Here is a 23,377-nt window from a genome sequence, read left to right on the forward strand (position 1 = left end):
CATTGTGGCAAGTTGGTGAGTGCAACCACATTCTATGCATTCTATCAAGGACAAGGGTTTGTGTTATGCACTCTGATAAGGATAGAGGTTCATGTCATGCATTCTGTTAGGGACAGAAGGCCTTACTGTGATCCTTATTTGCATTTAGTATTTCTCCTTATGAGCAGTGTGGCCCCATGACTACTAGTGTGTGCAGATGTCAAAAATATTGGCGTCCCTACATCTAATTTCCTCCCCGTGGGCCTTGGGCCTCTTTCCCCTTGCTCTGACTCGTAGTCCGCTATGCTTTGGTCGTTGGACCTCCTGAAATAAGTTAGGCCCAACCCGATACGATCCGGCAACAATAGAATGTTCGGCCAATCCAAATTTAATTTGATATATGTTAATAGTTCTAGGTATATTATATATATAAACATATATATTTAAAAAAATATTATTTATCATTCTCTTAACCATTATCTCTTTACTTATTACGAAAATATTAGAATATAAATAAGGAAAATACTTAAGCTACCGACCCATTCTCCAAGTAAATTCTATCGATTTGATTTTTTTCTTACTTAATATTTTAGGAAATTTTTTTTAATGAAGTTGTGATTATTTTTATATTCTAAAAATGATCAAAGTGATTTAAAAATGCATGAAATAAAACGCACAAAATAAAAAAGTTTATTTGATACTTATTAGTGGGAGTTGACGAGATACCTCTCGATGGCCCTAGTAGTTCCTTATAAATAAATGATGATGATTAATTTTATAATTATAGGGGTCAAATCAATAACCTATAATTTAACTTATAGATAAAATAGAAAATCAAACCAAGATATAGGGTTAAGAAGAGATAAGGAAAGACACTCCTAAAGGAAAAGTGACTCAAACTCCTAAAATAAAAGAGACTCAGGTTGCGTTTGGATGTTGAAGTGAGTTGAGTTGAGTTGAGTTGAGATGATAAAATATTATTAGAATATTATTTTTTAATATTATTATTATTTTAGGATTTGAAAAAGTTGAATTGTTTATTATATTTTATATTGGGATTTGAAAAAATTGTAATGATGAGTTGAGATGAATTGAGAGATGTTTGTCATCCAAACAAAGCCTCAAACTTTTAAAAGAAAAATACTTCACAAGTGACAAGACAAGTTGGACTCACTTACTCTAAAGAAATAGATATTTATATAAGAAGGAGATCCCCACAAATCTAACAGGCTCTCTAGAAAAGCTCCATACGCCCAAACTTCACCATACATAACAATTTCAAAGAATCTTTCATAAATTCTTCTATTGTATTAAAAGATTGTAAAATCATCAATTATAGTAGATTTTATCCCATACAACCTCTGGACATAGACTTTTATGCCAGACTACTTAATTTTTGTGTTTCTCTATATTTATTTTTATTTTCTTATTTATTATTTATTTTCATAAATGAATGTAAAGAGCACTGTATCGAAACCTAAATTATTATTGTGGATCGAAAATTATTATTTCTTTCCTTCTAGTTTGTTGGGCAAATTTACATATTAACAATAATCATTTGCATTAATTGAGAGTTTGAGAAAGATAATTAAAAAGATGATGAGAAAACTTAATCCGGAATTTTACTTACAACCCTCGCGGCGGAATAAGGTCTCGTTTGTTTTGGAAAAACATCTCATCTCATTTAATCATTACATATTTCTCAACTTCTAATATAAAATAAAATAAATAATTTAATTTTTTTAAATCTCAAAATAAAAATAATATTAAAAAATATACTATAATTATATTTTATTTAATTTTTTAATTTTAAACTCATCACATCACATTTCATATTCGAAAACAAGCGAAGCCTAAATTCATAGAATTTCCTCTATTAAGGAAGGAAGTCCATTAAGGAATGTGCTTACAGAACATGGGACCCATGATGAGTGATAAATGGGGATCCCATGTTGATGTTATACGTACATTGGCCAATATTACATGATACAGTCCTCCGTGGCAAAACCGTAGAGAAACAAATCGTACCGTAAACGAATAATGTAAAAGGAGGATAGAGCTGCGGCTCCCGAAAAAGTAAAGAAAAGATAATATTGGGATGACTTTTTGTCTTATGGGTTTTCACATCGAGGAAGAAGAAGATTCTGGCACATAAAATCTCGTCCTTTCCCTTCCATCCTCCTCTCTTCGTTGGTGGGATAAGAAAGGAAAGGGTTCCTTGCTCTCTTCCTGAATGCTTCGAAGGCAATAACCTTTTCCTTCTTCTTCTCTTGAAGAAGGAGAAGAGGAATCTTTTTGGAGAGGTTTTGGACAGAGAGACGTCATGGCCATGGACGCCTCTGCTACCAGTGGTGGCCTTGTTGGGCTCAAAGATAAGGAGTCAATGGTGGACCCCTTCCTGGTTGAGGCTCTCCATAACCCTCGTCACCGTCTCACCGGTCGGTACTTTCCTTTTAATTTAAAATCGCATTTTTTTACGCTGTCCCAAATCTCATCTTGCAAACCTGAATTTGGTTCCGGCGTTTATGGGTGCTGGGTGTTCTATAATTCTTGGGTTTCTGATTATCATTTTTACAATTCTTTTGGCCTTGGGGTTTATGGGTCTTAGTTGTTTTGATTGGATAGGATTGGGTTTAGGGTTTGGGTCGATGGTAGTTGGATCTAGTTCTGTTGGGTTTGTGATTTTTTTCTGATATGGGTTTGATTTGGGGGTTACCTTTTGCTTTGTAGCTGGAAAAAACTAATGCAAAACGATAGAGAATACGACTATCAATCTGTTTGTTTATGGTTTTATGCAAAATTGGTTTGTGGGATTTGAAAGTATATGCTCAATGTAGGAAATGGGTGGTGTATGAGGGTCAGTTGACTCATTTCAGTAGAGCTTTGGGTTAACCTTATCTTTTATACTTCTATTGAGTAATTTTGTTCTAGACTCACTGCTGCATAATGAATATAAGATGTTAATTCGTATTCATGCCTCATACATTTAATACAATCCCTATAAAAAAAATTTAATACAATCAATTTTTATGATCTATATAGTAAATGAATGCTGCTAGTATCTCTTAAATGCATTGTGCTTTGTAGCCTTTATTAAACTGTGATATAATGGAAGGAGTTGATTCCAATTCCGAATATATGGAACTTGTATTTTAGAATTTATTTCTGCCAGTCTTAGTAGGATGTGAAAGATCAGGTGTTCTAGCCTGGTGGAACCTAGTCGTTACCAGCCTAGTCACTCATTTTCTTTGTCAAGTTACGATAGAAATTGGTGGGCCATTGGTCCATGCATCACATGACCTTGGCCAAACTTTGTTCTGACAATTGACTTATTAAGTAAACCTTGTATTGGCATGGTTCAAAATGCATCTTCATCCTACAATTAAAAAAGAACAATTTATCTTCATCCCAGCACATAAAATTAAGCAAGCTTGAAAGATATCTAAATTTTATGAACTGAATCTGGAATCAAGAAAATTATATATAGATAATCTTGTTGTGGTATACCTTCTGTTACTGGGTAGTCAATGGGTTATGCAGAAATGGCTTTAGAAGTTTGTCCTTGGCTGTTAAGATCCCAGTAGAGAACTATAGGTGGTTCTGATACATATTGTAAGTAGATTCAATCTGCAGATGTTGGAGTATTACTGACTTGTTTAGTTAACTTTCTAAGTTCTGATTGGAACCATGATATTCCTTTGACGGTGCTTCACATATTGTGACTATAGATAGGTGTGGCAATTATTTAATTTCAGCTCTGATGTAGCTTTGGATTTAATTTTGGCAAGGAAAAAATAGATCCTAGATATAAGTCTGATTGGGCCATCATTTCACTTGTGGAGTGATGAATCTATGTTGCTTGTGAATGAAGATGTTGTTCTTGAATGAGTGGCTACGGATAAATCATGATTTTAAGTTAGCTGAATCTTCTACTGCATTTTGTTATATCTGCTGAGCTTGTTTGTTGTTCTCTTTAAGAGATTTTTGTTGAGACTCTTGATTCTTATTTTCATGGTAATTTATTTTTTTATTTTTTAGTTTTTTTTTATAAAAATGAAGTTTGTTGCACTATCTGTCTGTTTCAGTTTTACGAATGGAACTCGATATCCAGAGGTTTCTGAGCATTCCTGATCAGCAGCAATTTGAGTTCCCACATTTTCCTACTTCCTACCTTCGACTCGCTGCACATCGTGTTGCTCAACACTATGGCCTGCAAACTATGGCTCAGGATATTGGCTTAGATGGTCAGGGAAATCGAATTTTGGTGAGGAAAATAGGAGAAAGCAGATACCCTGCTGTCTGTTTATCTGAAATACCTGCAAATCAGCCAGAAACTGATAAATCTGAGAAGATTAAAATTGCCATCAGGCTTAGGCCAAACAGAGCATCTGCAAATGGAGCTAATGATGTTGGGCTCAGACGAAGTCCTGTTAGAAGTGTGGAAGAGAGGAAGGAGGAGTATGACCGGGCACGGGCCCGCATCTTCAGGTGTCCTAGCAGTCTTGACTCAGATGATACATTCTCTCAGATCCCAACTGATGGAAAAAATATTTGTTTGAGCAAGGATGAGACTGAGGGTAGCAGGAACTCTACGATTTATCAAGAAAAGAACACTTATGTCAAGGATGCTGGTTCTTCTTCTCGAGTTGCCATTTTTAGAGATAGGGAAAAGGATCGTACTGATCCAGACTATGATCGTAGTTATGAGAGGTATGGTCCTGTTGTTTCTATTGGGTTTGTGATCAAGAAGCCATTTAGATTATGAATGTTTATGTAGGAAGGACATAGCTGTCTTAGCAGTTTTGGCTGTGTTGTACATCTGAGTTACACTGTTGCTGCAGGCCTTTTACAGCACTAGCCTGGATGCAGACCTTACTCAGTCTCTGCCTTTTCAAGAATTTTATTTTCAAGTTTTTTCCCTTTCTGTCTAGCGTGTTGGCCCCCCTCCCCTGTATTTTGGGGGTTAGTGATTTGGTTATGGGATGATCGGAAAAAGGAATTAATTGTCTTCTTCGAGTCCAATCCTAGCTTTTACGATATCTATTTTGGTGCTTTCTTTCCCTCTTTGTTGTCCAACATGCATTCCTCTATTGTGAAATACTCTCTCGTACTGATGCAGGTATGTTAGGAACCTTCCAGCCAATCAAAACTATAACTTAGTGCCTTTCAATATGCAAAAGGGCCAACATCCATTTGTGCAGTACGATACTGGTTTTTCTCAGTTGGGTCAGATGCCAAGGACACCCAACTACAGGCCTCCAATGAACCCCGTTATGAGCCCTTTTTGTGCCATGGGATCGAATCAGACGTCTGGAGATGCTGCATACATGATGCAGTGGCCGAGTGCTGTAATGATGTATGCACAGTCGTATGAGCCATTTAGACAAGCTGTTTTCCAGGTAGGCCACTGTCCCTTGATATTCTTATTGATTATGATTTTAGGACTATAAAGAGGATGCATTAGTTGTGGTGCACAATTGTACGGATGCTCCGTACATTCTGGCCAAAGGTTTATGGGTCTATCTGGTTTTCTGATAACTGCCACAAGGGGATTTTGTACGGACTGTTGAGTTATACACGATCTTATTCTCTATGGAAATTTCCAGTTATCACGTCATGGCTTTGTTATTGAAATGATCTGTTTTTAACTCAAAATGCATTAGTAATTTAATACGGAGTGTTGATGTGATTATTTGTGGCAAGAATTGGTGGAAAATAGTTGGTGAGTGTGTGCACTTATTTTTTAGGTTATTTTCAAAATTGTGTTTGTGATCTGCATTTAGCTTCTGCCTTGGTATGATCATCGTGCTTGCTTTGCAATTTTCATATAAATGGTCTTATGTCACACAAATAAAAATAGAGATAGATAATAGCTAGTGCGTTTGGACTAATAAAAAGTGGGTTGCTTAAAAAAAGGTTGGCAGACCATGTTAATCGACTACGTATTGTAAAAGTGTTTAACTAGTGCTCACATGCCTTGTCATTTATGGTGAGAATGCTGTTAAGGGCCCCTTTTTTTTCTCTGCTGATTCACAAATTATATTTGGGAAATTACATCTTGTTTATTTATATTGGGAATTCTGTCAAAACCTGTGTTTACAATACTACGGTTTGGGTTTATTGATACCAATTCTGAATAGAAAACAGTGGAGTTCTCTTGATTTGTTGGAGGCTACTTTGAAGGGATTCTGATTAGACCGGCTCGCACATGCTCTTCTCCTTATTTACTTTCCAAGTTGGGGGTATCTGTGTTTCATAGTTTCTAAGCATGCACAAGTGGTTATGTCATTGTTCAATGTCTTTCAAATCTGATTTACTGTTTTTTTGTAAAACTTTGCAGGCTCCACTCTGTCAGCAGCCACTGACCTTTGAATATGCACAGAATCATTGAGTACCAATTATGTGGTGATTGCCCTGCTGCTGATGATTCACATGCAGACCTCATTATAATTTTAGAGTGCTTCGCTATTAGGTTTATGGATTTTGAGACTCTTTTGCAATTTCTAGCTTGTTTCTTTTTCTTTTCTTTCTCAAAATTTTGGATTATAATATTGGTAGTGGGTTGTAATAGTTTTACTATAAAACGATTATCCTTTTGTAGTGGAACCACGCTTTTCATTTGGTGCTCTTCTTTTAATATTGCTTATTTATTTTGATGTCTTTCTTGGGGAGAGAGACATTGCTTTAGGAAGTGACAAATCTTGTGTTCAAATTATGCCCAACACTCTATAATGCTTAGGAAGTGACAAATATTGTATTCAGTCGCATCTTGAGTTTGTCGACTCCTAAAATGAAGGCAATAATGTCACATGGGGGTGAGTTTCTTGGACTTTATAATTAATTAATTTTAATTAGAATTCTTTTAGGATATTAATATAGCCGGGACTAGTGCTTTCCTTCTAATGTCACAGGGATGAATGATGAGCTGGTGACAAGGGAAAAAGGATTTCATCCTCTGAACTGCAGATGTCAGATGCAAATCAAGCCTTTTGAAGTCTGAAAGCCACAAAACAAAAAATGATAAAATAGTACTTGGTTCTTTAGTGCACAATTATTAGGTGAGATCCCCAGGGTGTCTTCCACCAGCTTGCTTGCAAATTAATTGTATGTGCGCTCCAGACCAGAGCCTAGAAGTTGAAGACATGAAAGGGCTCACTTCAATAAAAGAAATATAAGAAAAGAAAAGAAAAATGCCGCAACTTTGATGGGGGCGCATGTGAGGCATGCGTGCTAAAAGCAGAGACATGCCAAAATAAGCATCATTGCTAATGTAAAAGTCCCAACTCCTGTCTGTTATCTATTATTGGAGTGCCTTTGACATTAATACTTCTTATTTGAGTTCACATCAGTACTTTTGCTTCGCAACACATAATTTGCTTTCCAGAAAAAACATGAAATATAGGAAATTGGAAAAAGGTAGGAACTCTCACTTATAAATTGACGTTTGGATACAACTCATATATTGGGTTCGTTACAAATCGAGAGAACATATTTGTCACACGGGCCAAGGCTACTGTATATGAAAAGCACCAACAGCCATTTCAAAGCAAACAAAGTTTAGTAGAGTATGATTGTGATATATGCTGGCAGAGATGAAAACTCTCTGCTGCTTGAAAGAATGCTGAAAAATGTCTGACAACTATAGGAAGCTTATCTCCTGCATACAGTCGTTTTGAAAAAAAGTTACTGCACGGCGCTTGTCTATTCACGACTACAACTATTATTTCTCTTATCTCCCTCTATATATCAGTATCCAATCATTAGGATAAAGTCAACCAGTAGGAATTTTGCAGTCAACCCTTTTATGTAGAATGGCAAGTCATCCCTCCATGTGGTAGGATAATAATGAATTAGACAGATAAACCAACTTCCAAATGCTTGATTTATGAATCCAGGGAGGTTAAGCAGAAAATATGATCAAGTATATGCTTTGCATAAGTAATAGGAAAAGAATTGTAAGACTTCAAACATCACAACAATCATTTCAACTGCAACCTGCCATAAATTCTAGGAGGTGTTCTGTAATTTCCTTACATTTACTTGGAAAACAATAGACCATAATGCAACTTCAGGCCAAATTCCTGCTGGAGTATAAAGAGAAAAACTCAAGCATGTTATAATCAGATGCAGAATAAATTAATACCCATCACATATAGAAAGTGCAAACAATTTGGACTTTATCACACTCCAAATAAATGTAAATTCATTCCGGGAACTGAAAGAAAACCTTTCTCCTGTTATATCTTTTAATACATGATGAGTCAGAAACTTGGACTATGGAAGCAAAATGCAGACTCATTTGAAACAGAATGGATGTTTCATATGTAGGTAAGGGTAATTGGAAAACTGTGCACCCCAAACTGACAATAGAGGAAAATTCTAATCTATCCGGGAAATCTAAAAACAACTTATGTCAGAATTGAAATTTTGAAAGTGATGCAGAAAAATTAAGTAACCAAAAAAAAAAAAAAATAGAGAACTAAGTTATTTAATATTCTTGGACCATTAAATAGAACCAACAATGTAATAACCATCAGACTTTTTAAAGAGGCCTCCTTGTTTCAGGGGTTTAGTCTTCTATAGAGTCGCACAATGTACGAAAAGTACAACTCTACATGAAATTAGGCTAATTAACATGAGGTCTTGCTTACATACACGAGATTCCTGCATATTGCTCAGAAACTCGGTACCTTAAACCCCATTTTGAGATTTCTAGAGAAACATTACAGCACTTTCCAGCATTATTTATCCTCACCTCAATCTCTATGGTTTGTCAATTGAATGCTTCAGCTCTGCATACCTTGGAAATAAGAACCCTTCAATAGTGAGGAGACCATGAGAGGTAGGAAACCAGCCGATTCCCAGACTATATATCATGGGATATATCTAAGACATCCTGAATAAATCCTTAGCATGGCACCATAATAGTTGCTGTCATAGAGGAGCTTAGAAACATAATTGCCGCCCAGAGTGACATCATGATCGATATCCGTCACCAGAAGGTCAAAGAAGACATATAAAACCACTAAAATAATGTAATTATACACTTAGCAGTCCACAGAACTGAGGGACGCCATGACTGAACCGATCCCCCAAGGTTAACCTCACAAAGGGTGATGAAAGACATCCAGCTGTCAACAGAAGCTTAATTAACCCAGATTATTGGACCCAGAAATTTCGGATTCCAATGGAAGCCCAATACCACTTACTACGACCAGGATAAAGCCAACTAACACAATAATAACAACAAAGAGTCTAAGCTAAACAAAAATCTAATAAATACCACCAGACACCAATGTCACAAAGACCCAGAAACGGAATCAAACGATAACTTCGACGTTAAAGAAGGCATCAACAATTACCAAAACTCAATCATCCCCAGTTGGAAATAGAGTAAGAACCTTCCTCCCCCCTGTCCCATTAGCCGATTCCAAGTCCTCCACATACCCCGGTACTAAATTGTGCACTGGTGTTCCCATCCTATGCAACGGCTGTGACTGCCTACTCAGAAATGGATGTTCAAATTGCCCACTTGGTGGTGACCCGAAATGCCCCACCTGCCTGTGATACTGCTGTTGCAGCTGCGGGTGGGCTGCCGCCGCTGCGACAGCCGCCATCTGTTGCTGCTGTTGCTGGTGATGATGGTGCTGCAAGGCAGCCACCGGAACAAATGGCAAGAAGTCCGAATTGGGGCGACCAGGATGCAGAAAATGCGGCGGCACGGGGGAGCTCGCGAACAAATGGTCAGTGGCGGGGTCAGCTGTGGCAGGCAATCCACCGGCGCCACCTGCTCCACCGCTGCCGGCGGATAGTCCCTGCATTCGCTTGAGATAAAGACGGTACTTTTGCAAATGGCTGGCGACGTTCTCCCTAGTTAGCCCATCCACACTCATCAGCTGCATTATGGTCTTGGGCACAGCATTCTTGATCCCCAAGTGCGCCACAGCGTCAACAAAGCGCTTGTGCAGCTGTGGCGTCCATACAAGCCGAGGCCGCTTAAGCGTGCGGGCTGGCTCCTCGCCGCCGGGCCCAGATCCCAAGTCGGCGGAATCGGAAGCGAATTCCGCTGAGTTGGGATGGGGAGGAGTGGTGGCCGAAGCGGGCAAAGGATTCGAAGGAGAGGGTTGAGGCTGGGATTGGGGTGGGGCTTGTGGTTGGGTGGGGCTGTTATTGTTGATGTTATTGGGGCTTCGGATATCAAAAGCCAAAGCAAGATCAGGGGTGATTAGGGTTTGGGAGAGGGGCATGAGCTCTTCAGGGGATGGGAGCTCTTCTTCCCATCTGGAGAACCAATTCGAGTCCTCCTCCCTCATACTACTCCTCAAATCTGGCTCTTTCTCACACCCAATTCACAGTTTCTTTTACTTGGACCCTTCCTTTAGTTCTGAGCTAATTCCGGCAGAATAATAGTAAGGAAAGCCAATAAGGGTGGTAGTGATGGTGGCTAGAAAGAGAGAGACACACACAAAACTCGTATACAAAGAAACCTTTCTCCTCCCAACTCAAATCGATTTGAGCAAAGAGCACGAAGGAAAGAGAGAGAGAGAACAGAGAAAGAGAGTGCTGTTGTGAAGGTGATGATAGTTGAGAGATTGGGAGAAGAGGAGAGATGGAGGGAGTGAGAGGGAGGGTTGGAGAGGGGTTCGAGGTGGATCTTGTTGCTTTCTTTCCAGCTTCCTACTGTTGCTGATGCTTTTCTTACGGATTTTTATTTTATTTTATTGCTATATTTTTCCCCAGGATATGAGGGTCTTTCCTCTTATTATTATTTGTGTACTCGAGAGTGTGAGCGAGTGTTAACGAGATCTAAAGATTTATTTTTTAACTTTTCCATCCTTTGTCAATAATACTTGTGGTGGCGCGTGAGAGTGACGCTCCGCCTCTGCTCACTACACCAGATGGATAGGGCCAGCCGGTGGGATTGTGTTACCGAATAGGGAGAGGTACAAATGGCAAGAGAAGGTGGGCACTGGGCAGAGACAAATGTACTTCGGAAATGACGCTTACAGAGTTTGGATATGATGATTCATTTATATTCCCAAAGTTGGCTCTTTTTTCTGTACGGAAAAATAGGGAGTTGGGTGGGATTAGGAGGGATGGTATTAAAGTCAGATCACTTTTTGAGATTCATTTCTTTAACGTTGTTGGTGGGAAATCAACTAGCTAAGGTTTGATAACCCTTTTTTATTTATTATTTATTTATTATTTATTATTATTATTATTTATCATTTCATATATTATATATTATTTTTTTATATTATTTTTTTTTAAATTTATTAAATTTTTTTACTCATCATTCATATACTACATATTTAATAAAAGAAAAAAATAAAAAAAATATATATAATTTGTGATGTGTAAAATTGATGAATATAATTTTTTTTTTTTTTCATGTTTTGTTTTTGTTGGTGGGTTTCTTTTGGATGGCAACAGTTCAGTGCAAGCACCAGCTATAATTAATTAGGGTTGACTTTAATGTAAATCAGATTCCAAGCTTTCAATGTTAATCAGGTTTTTGTGATTATTTTTGTGTGGTTTCATCAGCAGAAAAGTTGAGAAATTAAATATAAAAAATTCCCCCAATGAAAATAGGACAAATTATCTCCCATAGGTTGGAACAAAAGGTCACAAAGTGCCAAGAAGATAATACTTTGCTTGTTGGGTCCGAAACATATATTTGGACCAATCAATTTTTGGCATCTTTGAATATAAATATGATTTTATCTCATCTCATCATTATAATTTTTTTAAATTTTTATATAAAATATAATAAATAATTCAACTTTTTAAATCTTAAAATAATAATATTATTAAAAAAAATATTCTAAAAATATTTTATTTAATTCATTTAAAATCATTTCATCTTGTCTCGTTATTTAAACCAGACAAATAATAGAAAATTGGAAATTGGTGTGGTTGATGTCTTCAATCTTCATAGAGAACATGCTATGAATAGTGTGCACAGACCAAGAGAATCAATTGACATTGAAAGGAATTGATGGGCCATGTGATAATCATGTGCCTTTTGATTTCTCAGAACAGTTTGTATTAAACTTCCAAGAAGGTGTGAAGAAGGTGTTGAGATCCAATCATTCTTCATATGGAATATCAATGATCAGCAATTGTTTTTTACCTCTCCCTTGACTGCTCAGTTTCAGGTTTCAAAATCCAATCATAATGCTGTATAAAATAAATTTAAACAAAATAAAAAAGATGACATGAAAATGATGGGATCATTAGTACTAATTCATTCATCCAACTCATTTAACTATGCTGTTGAAGATCAAACTCATTACTATGAGATTTCTCTTCAAGATATAGGCCAAAATCTAGAAACTCAGTCGTGTAGACTCAAAAAAAGTCCTAGTCCAAAGAGGTTGAGTGCTTTTTGGCCAACCTCACTAAAAGGCGTCAATGCCATGGAACCTTCATTTTCAGCCATCATGGTTTCCATGGTAGGTCGAATGCCATCGTTAAAATCTCAAAAAGTCTTCCATATCCGCTTGTGTAGCAATTATCCACAAAAAGGTAGAACCGCACAAACCTTTGATAGGCCCATATGGAACAAGAACAAACCTTCTACCTCAGATTGGAATGCTCGCCCTTTACACAAGATACCATCTTCATGAAATGCTGTGGTTGGACTTGAACTTGACTATTTCATTTTTGAATCCCGAAACCAAACACTCTCAAGTTGGTAACAACCTCAAAGAGGACAGGAAGGAGGGAGGCGGGGAGGGGAGGGAGTGGAGGGGTTATGCAAATGAAATGCCACTGTAAAAAAGACAGGAAGATCAGGGCAAGCTGCAGAAAAGTTGGGCTACACACTTGAAGCAGACTTTTGAGAGTAGAAGGGTAGCTGGGAATTGATGTCTTTATACAATTAGAGGCGGAGAGAAAGTGACAGAGACAGAAGCAAAACAAATCATAGTATCTAACAAATACAGAAAAGAAAACTTAAACATAAAGCTTGAATTGTATGGTCTCCTAATTATCTAGTCCCACAACACAATCCTTGCCCACTTCCAACACTTCTCATCATTTTGGTACTAGCTAGTGCTCATTTTAGATTTCTTCATGTACCTGTTCTCCCTCTTTTGAGCTCATTTATCTCTGAAATTTATATCTTATCTCAAAAGGAGAGAGAATAATTAGGTAAGAATGTGCCTGAGTTTTAAGATGGAAGCAATTACGTTGGATCCAAGATATAATAGGAGATTGGTGGCGGCCAATGGATCTAATGCTTTGTCCATGGTATAGTTGGTTCATCTAAAAGAGTAATGAGCCAATAGGCCTCCTCTAAATAACAGTAGGTTATTTAGCAGACCTCAGTACCACAATACATTTCAAACAAAAATGATTGTTTTAAGTAACAAGAATGCATAAAGCATCCGACATGGCACTTGGCCTCACATTCGTCTTAGACCAAACTCTTACTTAACCTACACACTCTTCATCAATGCCATCCAAGATACATTTCTTCATGCCCTGGAATAGTGCCCTTCGTGTGCAAAGATGGTCGAGTCTCTCTTGAGTAGAGAGACAAATTTGAAACAGGGGAAGTTGCCGAATCTGCATAAACCCTTGATATACCTCTTTTATCTTCTAAGCAATCAGATCCTTCCATTGTAACGTCAGAAAAATGTTCACGCACAATAGATGTTGACCTGAAGTCCAAATCATGACAAGAATATCTAAACTTAACATCAATGATGAAAGCATGCTGCTTTCATCATTTATACACTAACTATATTTATGAAAACAGTTAGTTTTAATAGACACGGGGGGATTAGAATACTGCTTAAACATCAGATATAAGGCATCCATCCACAGCTTGGCAATATCATACAAAGTGAATCACCGAAAGGGCACTGTTCCAGGTCATGGCATCTTACTCGGAAAGGGCGGCAACTAAAAGCATTCGAGCAAATAATAAAACTAAAATGCAGCATAGGACCGTGAAGAAACGTTCTTGAAGAAAGTCAACCTTAATTCTTATAAAATGTGATAGTCTTCTTTCTCGGTTCAATACAATAAAAACAATCACCTTTTATATATTGTATATGGAAACGGCGAAACTACCAATACGATGGAACCAACGCCAAGGGAAAAAGGTGAGGTTGGATATGATCAAAAATCAGTATTCTTAGAAAATACAACCCTGTTGTATATGGTTGGGTTGGATTAGAACGCGATGCTCGAGCGTCAGAAATTTTCTGGTTCGGTGTGAGATTTGTTGGGGAAAACGAATGCCTTCTTTTTATTATTAGGTTCCAAGGAGTTTATGAGAAAGTGCAATTCACCAATTGATGAATTCTGAAATGTTTGAACGAAAGAATTTTCTGATTTTTTACCCTAAATACATTGCTCCCGTTTCCAAAAAGCAGGAAACAAGAAGGATCAATGACAAAAAGAAAAAAGCAAACAAATTTGCCTTTTACACTGATGATAGATATTTAAATTGTCGTGTCCCACAACCACTCTCTCTTCTAGACCGTCAACTAAACTGTCGCCTTGAAAGCAAGATTGGATCATAGTCCGCCAGGCAAGAGAGCCTTGGCCGGCGAAAGCAACGCCACAGATCTCCGTTCAGAATTCGAGTACTTCCTGTATACAGCCTGAAGCCTGCTTTTCGCTGCCGTCGAGTGGAAGCTCACCAGTAGTTTAGCACAGTCACTGTTCGTTGCAATACCAAGTTAATTTCAAATAAAATAAAATCCATTTTTACACGCAAGAGAACAATAGTGAAAAGGAAAAAGGCAATTTACATCAGTTGTGGTTCAGAGAAGCCGGTATGGAGCTTAAGGGTCTCGTTCCAAGCTGGGATCATCTTTAGGGTGCAACGAGCGGCATAGACTGCCGAGGAAGCAATCATTGATGGGCAATGCATTATGGTCGCATAATGCATCATACCCAACTCAGCAAGAAAATAGACCATGTTTTCCAACTACACAATTTCAGACAATATACAGCTTATCAATATAATCAATACCAGAAAAGGGTTTCCAGCTTGTGCACTAAATCAGAAAGAATGTATACTGACGTCCTGATCAGGAAGAGATGCCTTGATGAAACGAACGAGGAATACGTATGGTGTAGGCACAGTCAAGGTCCATTCCAGCTTGCCAAGTATAATTTTCTCCATTACAAGAATCTGTTCATTAGTGTAAGCGCTGTCTGAAAGGTGTACAAAGTCATTGACCTGCATACAACACAGATTCTCCTGTCAAAGCTTATAAACCCCTATTTGATAGGTAGAGGAACTAGTTACGATATATAAGTACCTCAGGTGGCCATATTTCTTCATACTTGGAGGCCATGAGCATCGCACCGATGCCCACCAACTGCAATTCCTTCCTTGGCACTGTCTTAATTGCCAGGAACCGGTCGATAATGTTGATTGTCAGATAAAGAGTTTCGAGAGACAGTTCAAACTTCCTATGGACATCTATCAGCCAATCCACCAGAATCCCTCTCATACTTTCATTGATCTCAGGCTGCGAGTCTATGTAGTCATGAGGGTGACTCTCATTCTGCACCACATACAAGAACAACATGTTATGTAAAATTTGTGTTGGCATATGTGACAAACCTGGTTTTACGTGATTTGTAATTGTCTAGAGTTTATGTCACATGATGGATTGCTGGAAGAAAGCTGAAGAAAAGTTTAATCAGGGCTCGAGCGAAAGCTCCACAGAAAAAAAAGTTTAAAAAAGTAACACTTGTATAAAGAGTCCCCTCTAAATGTATTTGGGATATTATATAAGGAAAATGCTAGAGCTCCCCGCGCGCCGGGGGCTCCCGCTGGGAGCTCCCGCTGGAGCTCTAGTGTATTTTTTTATGTGTATTTTTTAATTCTTTTTTTTATGTAGATGTTTTTAATGATTTTAAATATTTTTAAAAAATAAAAAAATTTATAATATTATTAAATAATACTTGCTTAATCACGAAGTAAAATATAAAATATTTTTATATGATTTTTTATTTTACTTCGTAATTAAGGAAGTATTTTTTAATAATTTTTTTTTTTTACTTCTTGATTAAGAAAGTGTTTTTAATAATGTTCTAAATTTATTTTATTTTTTAAAAAATATTAAAAAAATTATATAAAAAATAACTTAAAAAAAAAACACATACAAAAATACACTACAGCCCCAGCGGGGGCTGTAGCACGATCCATTATATAAACCACTGATTTTTCATAACAAGTACTAAATCGTCAGAGTTGAACTTGAACTGAAGAATGAACTCAAACTGAAGAGGAGAAAAATGTACCTCAACTAATTTATAGAACTTGTATATGTCCTCAACGTATTCCAAAGCAGCCAGTTCATTACCGGCGTCGGCTGCATCAATATCGACAATCTGCTCCTTAGGTTTTTTGGTCAAACCACAAGCAGCCTGCCAAATTGCGATAAGATTTTAGTCTTTAGAGCAAAAGTAGCCCAAGGAGAGAATAAAAATGTCACCTTGCTACGAGCAGTAAGAACCGAAGTAAAGGCATGTGCTTTCTTTCTAGACATTCCTTCTCCATCATTTTTCTTGTTCACAGGGTTTTCTAGCTTGGCCTTAGCGTCATCGTCCTGCGTATCTGGGCTTATGACGATTACTTCATCGACTTTCGGCTTAACGATGGCTTTCTTCTGCGGTGGCTTTGGTGCCCCGGCTTTCTTACCTGCTGCAACTCCATCAAGAAGAAGTGGGGCCCCATCCACATTAACACAAACTTGTTTCTGCAAAACCCCGAGACACCCAGCATAATTTCAATCAGAAAAAAGAAGAGATGAAAGAAAAAAGAAATCAGACTTATTTTCAATCACCAAACGCATGATTTTCAATTAAGAAGAGATGAAAGAAAAAAGAAAGATAAACGAAACCTTGTTATTCTCGGCAGCTGCAGCAGCTTGCGCATTTGCTAGCAGTTGAGCACAGAAACTCCTAGAAAATCCATCATAAACATTCAGCAAATGTGAAATCAGAAATGAAAACAATACATTAAGAGAGGAAAAGTAAGAGAGACCTTGTGATGGGACGATTAGGCTTGCCTTCGATTCCTTTGATATTTACCACATTCCCAATATCACCGAGTGCTCTGCGGTTTCGTGCTCCGGGGGCATCATTCTTCTGCTGCTTACCTCCAACTACCGCCCCACCTAAAAAAAACTCCAAGGAATTTCAATAAGAAAGAGTATAACGTTTCTTCTGAAAAAACGGATCGGCGCAGCACATATCAGACAACAAAAGATATAGGAACAGAAAAATGAAATCCGCTACTGTTCGGTTCCTGAGAATATATATTAAAAACAAAAAGGTAATTTTTTCCTTGCGTGAAAATCCAAAATAACGTCAAACGGATCATAAATAATATTTATAATGCTCTCCTGACAGTTATCTCGACAGACAAACAGAACAGAAAGAATAGAGAACATCAACCAAAGAGGCCAAAGAAGCCGAACCCCTCGTATGCAAGATCTACACTTCAGAGTAAAACTCAGTAAAACCAGAGAAGTCCGAGTAAAAGAGAAAAAAAATAACAAAGAGAAGATATGTTATTAAAGATTAGCGAAGCCCAAAAAAAAGCTTTCGAAGTAAAGGTGGTCGAAATACGAGTAAAAGAAAAAGATTATAACAAAATTGAAGGGTCGGAGTAAAAGAAAAAGAAAATAACAGAAGATATGTTACCAAAGATTAGCGAAGCCCAAACAAAAGCGTTTGAATAAATGGGTGGGTATCAACAAATAACCATACGGAAACTCATATTCAAAGAAAAATAAAACAACAAAGAACATACTAATCCTCAAAAGAATCCCTCGACGGAGAGTAAAGAAATACCTTTGGGTTGTGGTGGAACAATAGGTCTTGACGCCATTTCTAATCGCTTGAATATATCCGAGAACTAAAGCTACAGCCTACCGGCGACTAATTCCTTCTTGGTCTCTCTCTCTCTCTAGGTCGCAAGTGCCAAGTACAGAGTAAGAGAGGACGAAGAGTGTATGAAGCGGGGTGGGCTTTTGAAGTGGAGCGGCCAACGGTCGAATTTTCTTGCCTTTGTAACCGTTGGATCTGAGAAAAAACCAACGGCAGAAGATTGGTCTGGGGATTATCTAGCCGTTGGGGGTTAAAATAAGCTGAATGTAAAGGCGTGGGAGGTCGTAACTCGGAGTGTGATCGAAATTCTGTGCAATAGGTGTAAATCGATGACACGTGTTCTTTCGTGGAGTACTGTTCTTCTTCACGCGGCCAGATGAATAAAATTAAAAATTTTGATACCTACAACCGGCGTGTCCAACCGTCATGTAACCGACCGACCCAGTTGGGTATGACTCTCTTTTTTCATCATTTTTCTTCCTTCTTTTCTTCCCTCTTCCTCATTTTCTTCCCTCCAAACTAAGAAATTGCTCTTGAGAAACTTGTGTTAAAATAATTTTAAATATGAGTTTTATTTGATTGCATTTTTTATAAAACGGGTTAGAAATATATATATAACTCACAATAGTATTTTATTTTAACCCATTAAATTGAGTGATCATTTGAGGTTTATTGTACTTTAGTAATATAGGATTATATTATATCCTATTTATATTGTGGTATAATTACTTATGTAGGTCTGAAAATTCAAGAGTCTTTATTTTGAAATTTTTATAAATTCATTGGAATTTGAGTCCCTAATGGGTGGACTCCATAAGTTTTCTTTTATAAGAGGCTAGGTCCCTCCTCCTCTCCATATGTCCATTGGCTTGCCTCATTGATAGCTGATAATTTGTGAGACGCAAGGAGGGGAGATCTATCTATCTGCATTCTCTAAACATGGCTTCCGCAGGTACATCTTCACCATTTTCGTATTATGTATTCTTTCATTCAGATTCTACTTTCTAGCATGTATTTTCGTATTTTCGTGTTTTTACTTTTGGTATCAGAGCCACTTTGCTAGAATTAGAATCTTCGTAACAATGAAAGAAATTTTCGTATGATTGTATTTTCGGTTCTTTCTCTGTACATCAAATTATTGTATTTTCGGAACCATTTTTTGGGCAAGCAAATCGTATTACATAGTCCATTGATCAAACTCATATCAAAATCGGTTTTTGGAATGCTATTTACTTGTTTTAGATGTGTCTAATCGTTACTTTGTTTCGGTTTTGAGTTTTTACAAAACTAGGATTCATACCCATTTCAAAGTTTGATTAATCTTCATTAAATATGAATACCCATTGTTTTAAAACATCATATATGTATTTTTCGGGCACTAAATATTGTTTCTCCTAAATTAATTTTATTTTTTGACCCAAGAATTGCAAGAAATTGAGAAAAATCCATTTGAAAACCCGTAGACCCGGATTGCTGACCCACAACCTGATTTCAGACCCAACTGGAGGTTGAAGATGAATTCACCTCCAGCCAGAAAGTTGCCCACGCGAAGCAGGTGGCGCGTGCATCGCGTGTAGCCCCGTGAACAGTATTTTTCCTCATTTTATTTTTCCAGAATTTATGTACTCGCCCTATTAATTCTTTGTATATTTTTTGAAAAAATTTTGTAACATCATAAGACACTGTTTTATAATTTTGAATATTATTTACACATTTTTCTAAGGGCTACAGTGTACTGTATATTATGATAATTTTTGTGGTAAATAGTCAGTATCTTATATGATCTGTGCATATATGTACTCTATCTCTTAACATGTTTTGGATACATGTTAATTTTGTGACTTGTTATAAGTATTTTGTATATATATGCTTTCCAAATTCATATTTAATTTTAGACATATTTGTTGTCTTATATACTTGATCTATTCACACTGTTTTTGTCTCACAATCACATTTGAACTCTAACTTTGATTGTGTCAAGTTGATGATTATTATTATCATTTTATGATTGTAATTCATGGGCATTCAGATTATCCTTGTTTTTTTTTTTTCATTAAGTGAAATTTTTGAAATATTAGTGGGTAGTAACCGCCAAAGTGGCATACTCATTGATATTTAAAAAAAAAAAAGATATCTTTGTTTTCTAATTTATTGCACATAATATCTTGCCCAAATGTGTTATTGTGTGTGACATTTTAGAAAATGGTGTGAACTAGTTAATGAGATTGCATTAGTCTAGAAATTTCCTTCTACCTAAAGGTGATGGTATTTCGAAACTGATGTGACTTTATTAATTAGCTTTGTGGTATGTTTTAAGAGTACCTTATAGCATGTTGTTTAGTCAGCCCAAATGTGACTTTACAATAATGCACCAAGGCTCTTACCATAATGAAACTCATATGTTTCCGAGCTTAATTATGGATTGTCTAATTAATAGCTCATATTAATAGAAAAATTTGATATCATCCATTGACTGCATGCATTATGTTTGGATGATAATTTAATAAAATGTACTATTTCATATTTCCACAGTTTTGAGTGCCTCCTATATTTCAAGTCAATTATCTACTATTGAAACTTTGACTGAGAATAATTATGTGAGATGGAAACGAGACGTAGAAATTGCTCTTGGTCTTTTTGGATTGGATTTTGTCCTGGAGGAGCAACCATCAAAACCTACTGACAAGAGCATTGCTGAATATGTGACTGAATATCAAAAGTGGGATAGGGCAAATAGGTTTTGTTTAAATATCATCAAATGTTTTATATCAGATTCTATTATGGGAGCTATTCCGGACAATAATAATGCTAAGCAATTTTTGGGTGCCATTGGACAAAGGTTTGTTGAATTCGATAAAGCTGAAACTGGAGACCTGGTGGATAGACTGATGAGTATGAAATATGATGGTTCTAGTGGAGTAAGGGAGTACATTATGAAAATGATACATATATCCTCTAAGCTAAAAGCCCTCAAAATTCTCATTGCTGAACCTTTTCTAGTTTATCATGTTCTTAACAGTCTTCCTAACCAGTTTAATCAGCTAAATGTAGCTTACAATGCTCAGCGAGATAAATGAAATTTAAATGATTTGATAGTAGTATGTGCCCAAGAGGAGTGCAGGATGCATCGTGAGACTGTTGAAACTATGCAATTAGCTTTTCAGCCACAACAAAACAAGGGGTCCTTTCATAATCATAAGTCTAAGTTTCACAAGGGAAATAAGTCACACCGAAATCATTACAGTAAAAGGTTTGAAGGTCAGACTTCTGGTGGTCCTAAAGAAACTATGAAGAAAAATTATCAATGTAAGTTTTGTAAGAGGAATGGTCATTAGCAAAATGATTGTTTTAAATTTAAACCTTGGTTGGAGAAGAAGAAGAATAACTCGACAGGTACCTCATTGACCTTAGTTTGTTTTGAGTTTTCTTTAGTAGATGTGCCTTTAAATTCTTGGTGGATAAACTCAGGTGCAAGTATTCACATTGCGAATCCCTTACAGGGATTCGTAAGCAAACGGAGGCCAAGTGAGAATGAAGTAAGCTTGCGTTGAGAATGAAGTTCAAGTGAAGGTCGAGTTTATAGGAGTAGTATAGTTATCTTTGGAGTCTGGTTTTTCTCTTATTTTGGATAACACAATTTTTGTACCGTCAATGAGACGGAATTTGAATTTTATATCAAAACTTGATGAATCTGGTTTTTTTTTTTTAAGTTTGGCAATGGAAAAGTTGAATTGTTTTATGATTCTCGTTTGGTTGGAAATGGTATTTTGTGTGATGGTTTACATTGAATGTCTTTGGCTTCTTTTGGTGAAGTCTCTTGTGTTACCAATGTAGAGAAGAAAATGTCTTTAATCTGTGAATCATCTGCTATGTTGTGGCATAATAGATTAGGACATATTTTAAAGGAAAGAATGGAGAGATCGATAAAAGTTGAGATACTTCTCTCTCTTGATTTTTCAGATTTTAACACATGTGTGGACTGTATAAGAGGAAAGCTGACTAAATCTACAAGAAATGGTTCTACTAGGAGTGACGACATTTTGGACTTAATACATATCGACATTAGTGGACGTTTATCTTCTACCATATGTGGGAATAAGTACTTCATAACTTTTATTGATGATTTCTCACGCTATGGATATGTTTACCTGATTAATGATAAATCTATAGCTTTTGAGAAATGTAAGATATTTAAAATGGAAGTAGAAAATCAATGTGGGAAAAGTATTAAAGTTGTAAGATCTGACCGATGCGGTGAGTATTTTGGGAAGTATGATAAGTCTGGTCAAAACATGGGCGATTTTGTAAAATGTTTACAAGGGTGTGGAATAGTACCTCAATACACCATGCCAGGAACACCTGAGCAGAATGGTGTCTTTGAAAGACGAAATCGGACTCTAAAGGATATGGTTAGGAGTATGATGAGCAGAACAAATTTGCCAGAATATTTATGGGGTGAAGTTTTGAAAACTGCTATGTACATTTCAAACAGGGTTCCCAGTAAAACTGTTTCAAAAACTCATTTTGAATTGTGGATAGGCGGTAAGCCAAGTTTGGCTCATTTCAGAGTTTGAGGATGTCCAGCTGAGGTTAGGATTTATAATCCTTTTGAAAAGAAACTAGACCCAAAATCTACTCCTGGTTATTTTATTGGGTACCCAGATAGATAAAAAAAGATATAAATTCTATTGTCCTAATCATGGCACCAGAATTGTTGAGTCCACTACTACAAAAATTTTGGAAAATGATGTTAGTGTCAGTGGGAGTTTTGTATTGAAGGACCTATTTCCTGATCCTAATCCAGTTGTTGTTCCAGTTCCTGTTGTACAGAAAAGAGTAGTTTCTCCACCAATTGAGATTGTTAGTGAAGAACATGAACAACAAGAAAATCAAACAATGGTTGAGTTAGTTTCTGAACCACAAGTTATAAGATCTCAAAGAGAAAAAAGATCTGCATTGCCTAATGATTACATTGTCTATTTGTTAGAGAGTGATTTTAACATTAGGCATGTAGTTGATCCTATTACTTTTAAGCAAGCCTTGACATGTTCTGAGTCAGATAAGTGGTTAAATGCTATGGAAGATGAAATGAATTCTATGGAAAAGAATAGAGTCTGGGAACTTGTTGAACTTCCTCCAGCTACCAAAGCCATTGACAACAAATGGATTTTTAAAAGTAAATTAGACTCAAAATGGAATGTTGAACGAAAGAAGGCAATATTAGTTGCAAAAGGGTTCACTCAGCGGGAAGGTATTGACTATAATGAAACATTTTCACTAGTTTCGTCTAAAGATTCTTTTAGAATTATCCTGGCACTCGTGGCACACTATGATTTGGAGTTTCATCAGATGAATGTAAAGACAATATTTTTGAATGGAGATATTCATGAAGAAGTTTATATGAGACAACCTAAAAGTTTTGGTGAGAAGGAAAAAGAAAACTTGGTATGTAAGTTAAATAAATCCTTATATGGCCTAAAGGAAGCATCTCGACAGTGGTATTTGAAGTTTGATGAGGTTGTAACTTCAC

General features: G+C 36.7%; 4 protein-coding genes across 4 annotated transcripts; 2 read left to right on the forward strand and 2 right to left on the reverse strand.

Annotated features, from left to right (window-relative positions):
* The first annotated feature begins 2,059 nt into the window (after positions 1 to 2,059).
* Positions 2,060 to 6,616, forward strand: LOC109019756 (cAMP-regulated phosphoprotein 21). The gene is made up of 4 exons (XM_019002121.2): positions 2,060 to 2,417; positions 4,065 to 4,689; positions 5,099 to 5,378; positions 6,320 to 6,616. The coding sequence occupies exons 1-4, from the start codon at positions 2,303 to 2,305 to the stop codon at positions 6,368 to 6,370; spliced, it is 1,071 nt and encodes a 356-aa protein (XP_018857666.1). The 5' UTR covers positions 2,060 to 2,302; the 3' UTR covers positions 6,371 to 6,616.
* Positions 6,617 to 7,388: 772 nt separating this feature from the next.
* Positions 7,389 to 10,753, reverse strand: LOC109019757 (transcription factor MYBC1-like). Its single transcript, XM_035689843.1, has one exon. The coding sequence runs from the start codon at positions 10,290 to 10,292 to the stop codon at positions 9,348 to 9,350; it is 945 nt and encodes a 314-aa protein (XP_035545736.1). The 5' UTR covers positions 10,293 to 10,753; the 3' UTR covers positions 7,389 to 9,347.
* A 3,471-nt stretch (positions 10,754 to 14,224) lies between these two features.
* LOC109019752 (G2/mitotic-specific cyclin S13-7-like) lies at positions 14,225 to 17,963 on the reverse strand. Its single transcript, XM_019002116.2, has 9 exons — positions 17,812 to 17,963; positions 17,000 to 17,132; positions 16,857 to 16,917; positions 16,449 to 16,712; positions 16,255 to 16,380; positions 15,264 to 15,512; positions 15,023 to 15,181; positions 14,748 to 14,926; positions 14,225 to 14,655 (listed from the first exon to the last, which is right to left on the reverse strand). Exons 1-9 carry the CDS (start codon positions 17,846 to 17,848, stop codon positions 14,511 to 14,513), a joined length of 1,353 nt encoding a protein of 450 aa, XP_018857661.1. The 5' UTR covers positions 17,849 to 17,963; the 3' UTR covers positions 14,225 to 14,510.
* Positions 17,964 to 18,786: 823 nt separating this feature from the next.
* LOC118348233 lies at positions 18,787 to 20,924 on the forward strand. The gene is made up of 2 exons (XM_035689291.1): positions 18,787 to 18,799; positions 20,380 to 20,924. Exons 1-2 carry the CDS (start codon positions 18,787 to 18,789, stop codon positions 20,922 to 20,924), a joined length of 558 nt encoding a protein of 185 aa, XP_035545184.1.
* Positions 20,925 to 23,377: the final 2,453 nt, after the last annotated feature.

This window comes from Juglans regia, chromosome 4, assembly GCF_001411555.2.
Source record: "Juglans regia cultivar Chandler chromosome 4, Walnut 2.0, whole genome shotgun sequence".
NCBI classification, from domain to species: Eukaryota; Viridiplantae; Streptophyta; class Magnoliopsida; order Fagales; family Juglandaceae; genus Juglans; species Juglans regia.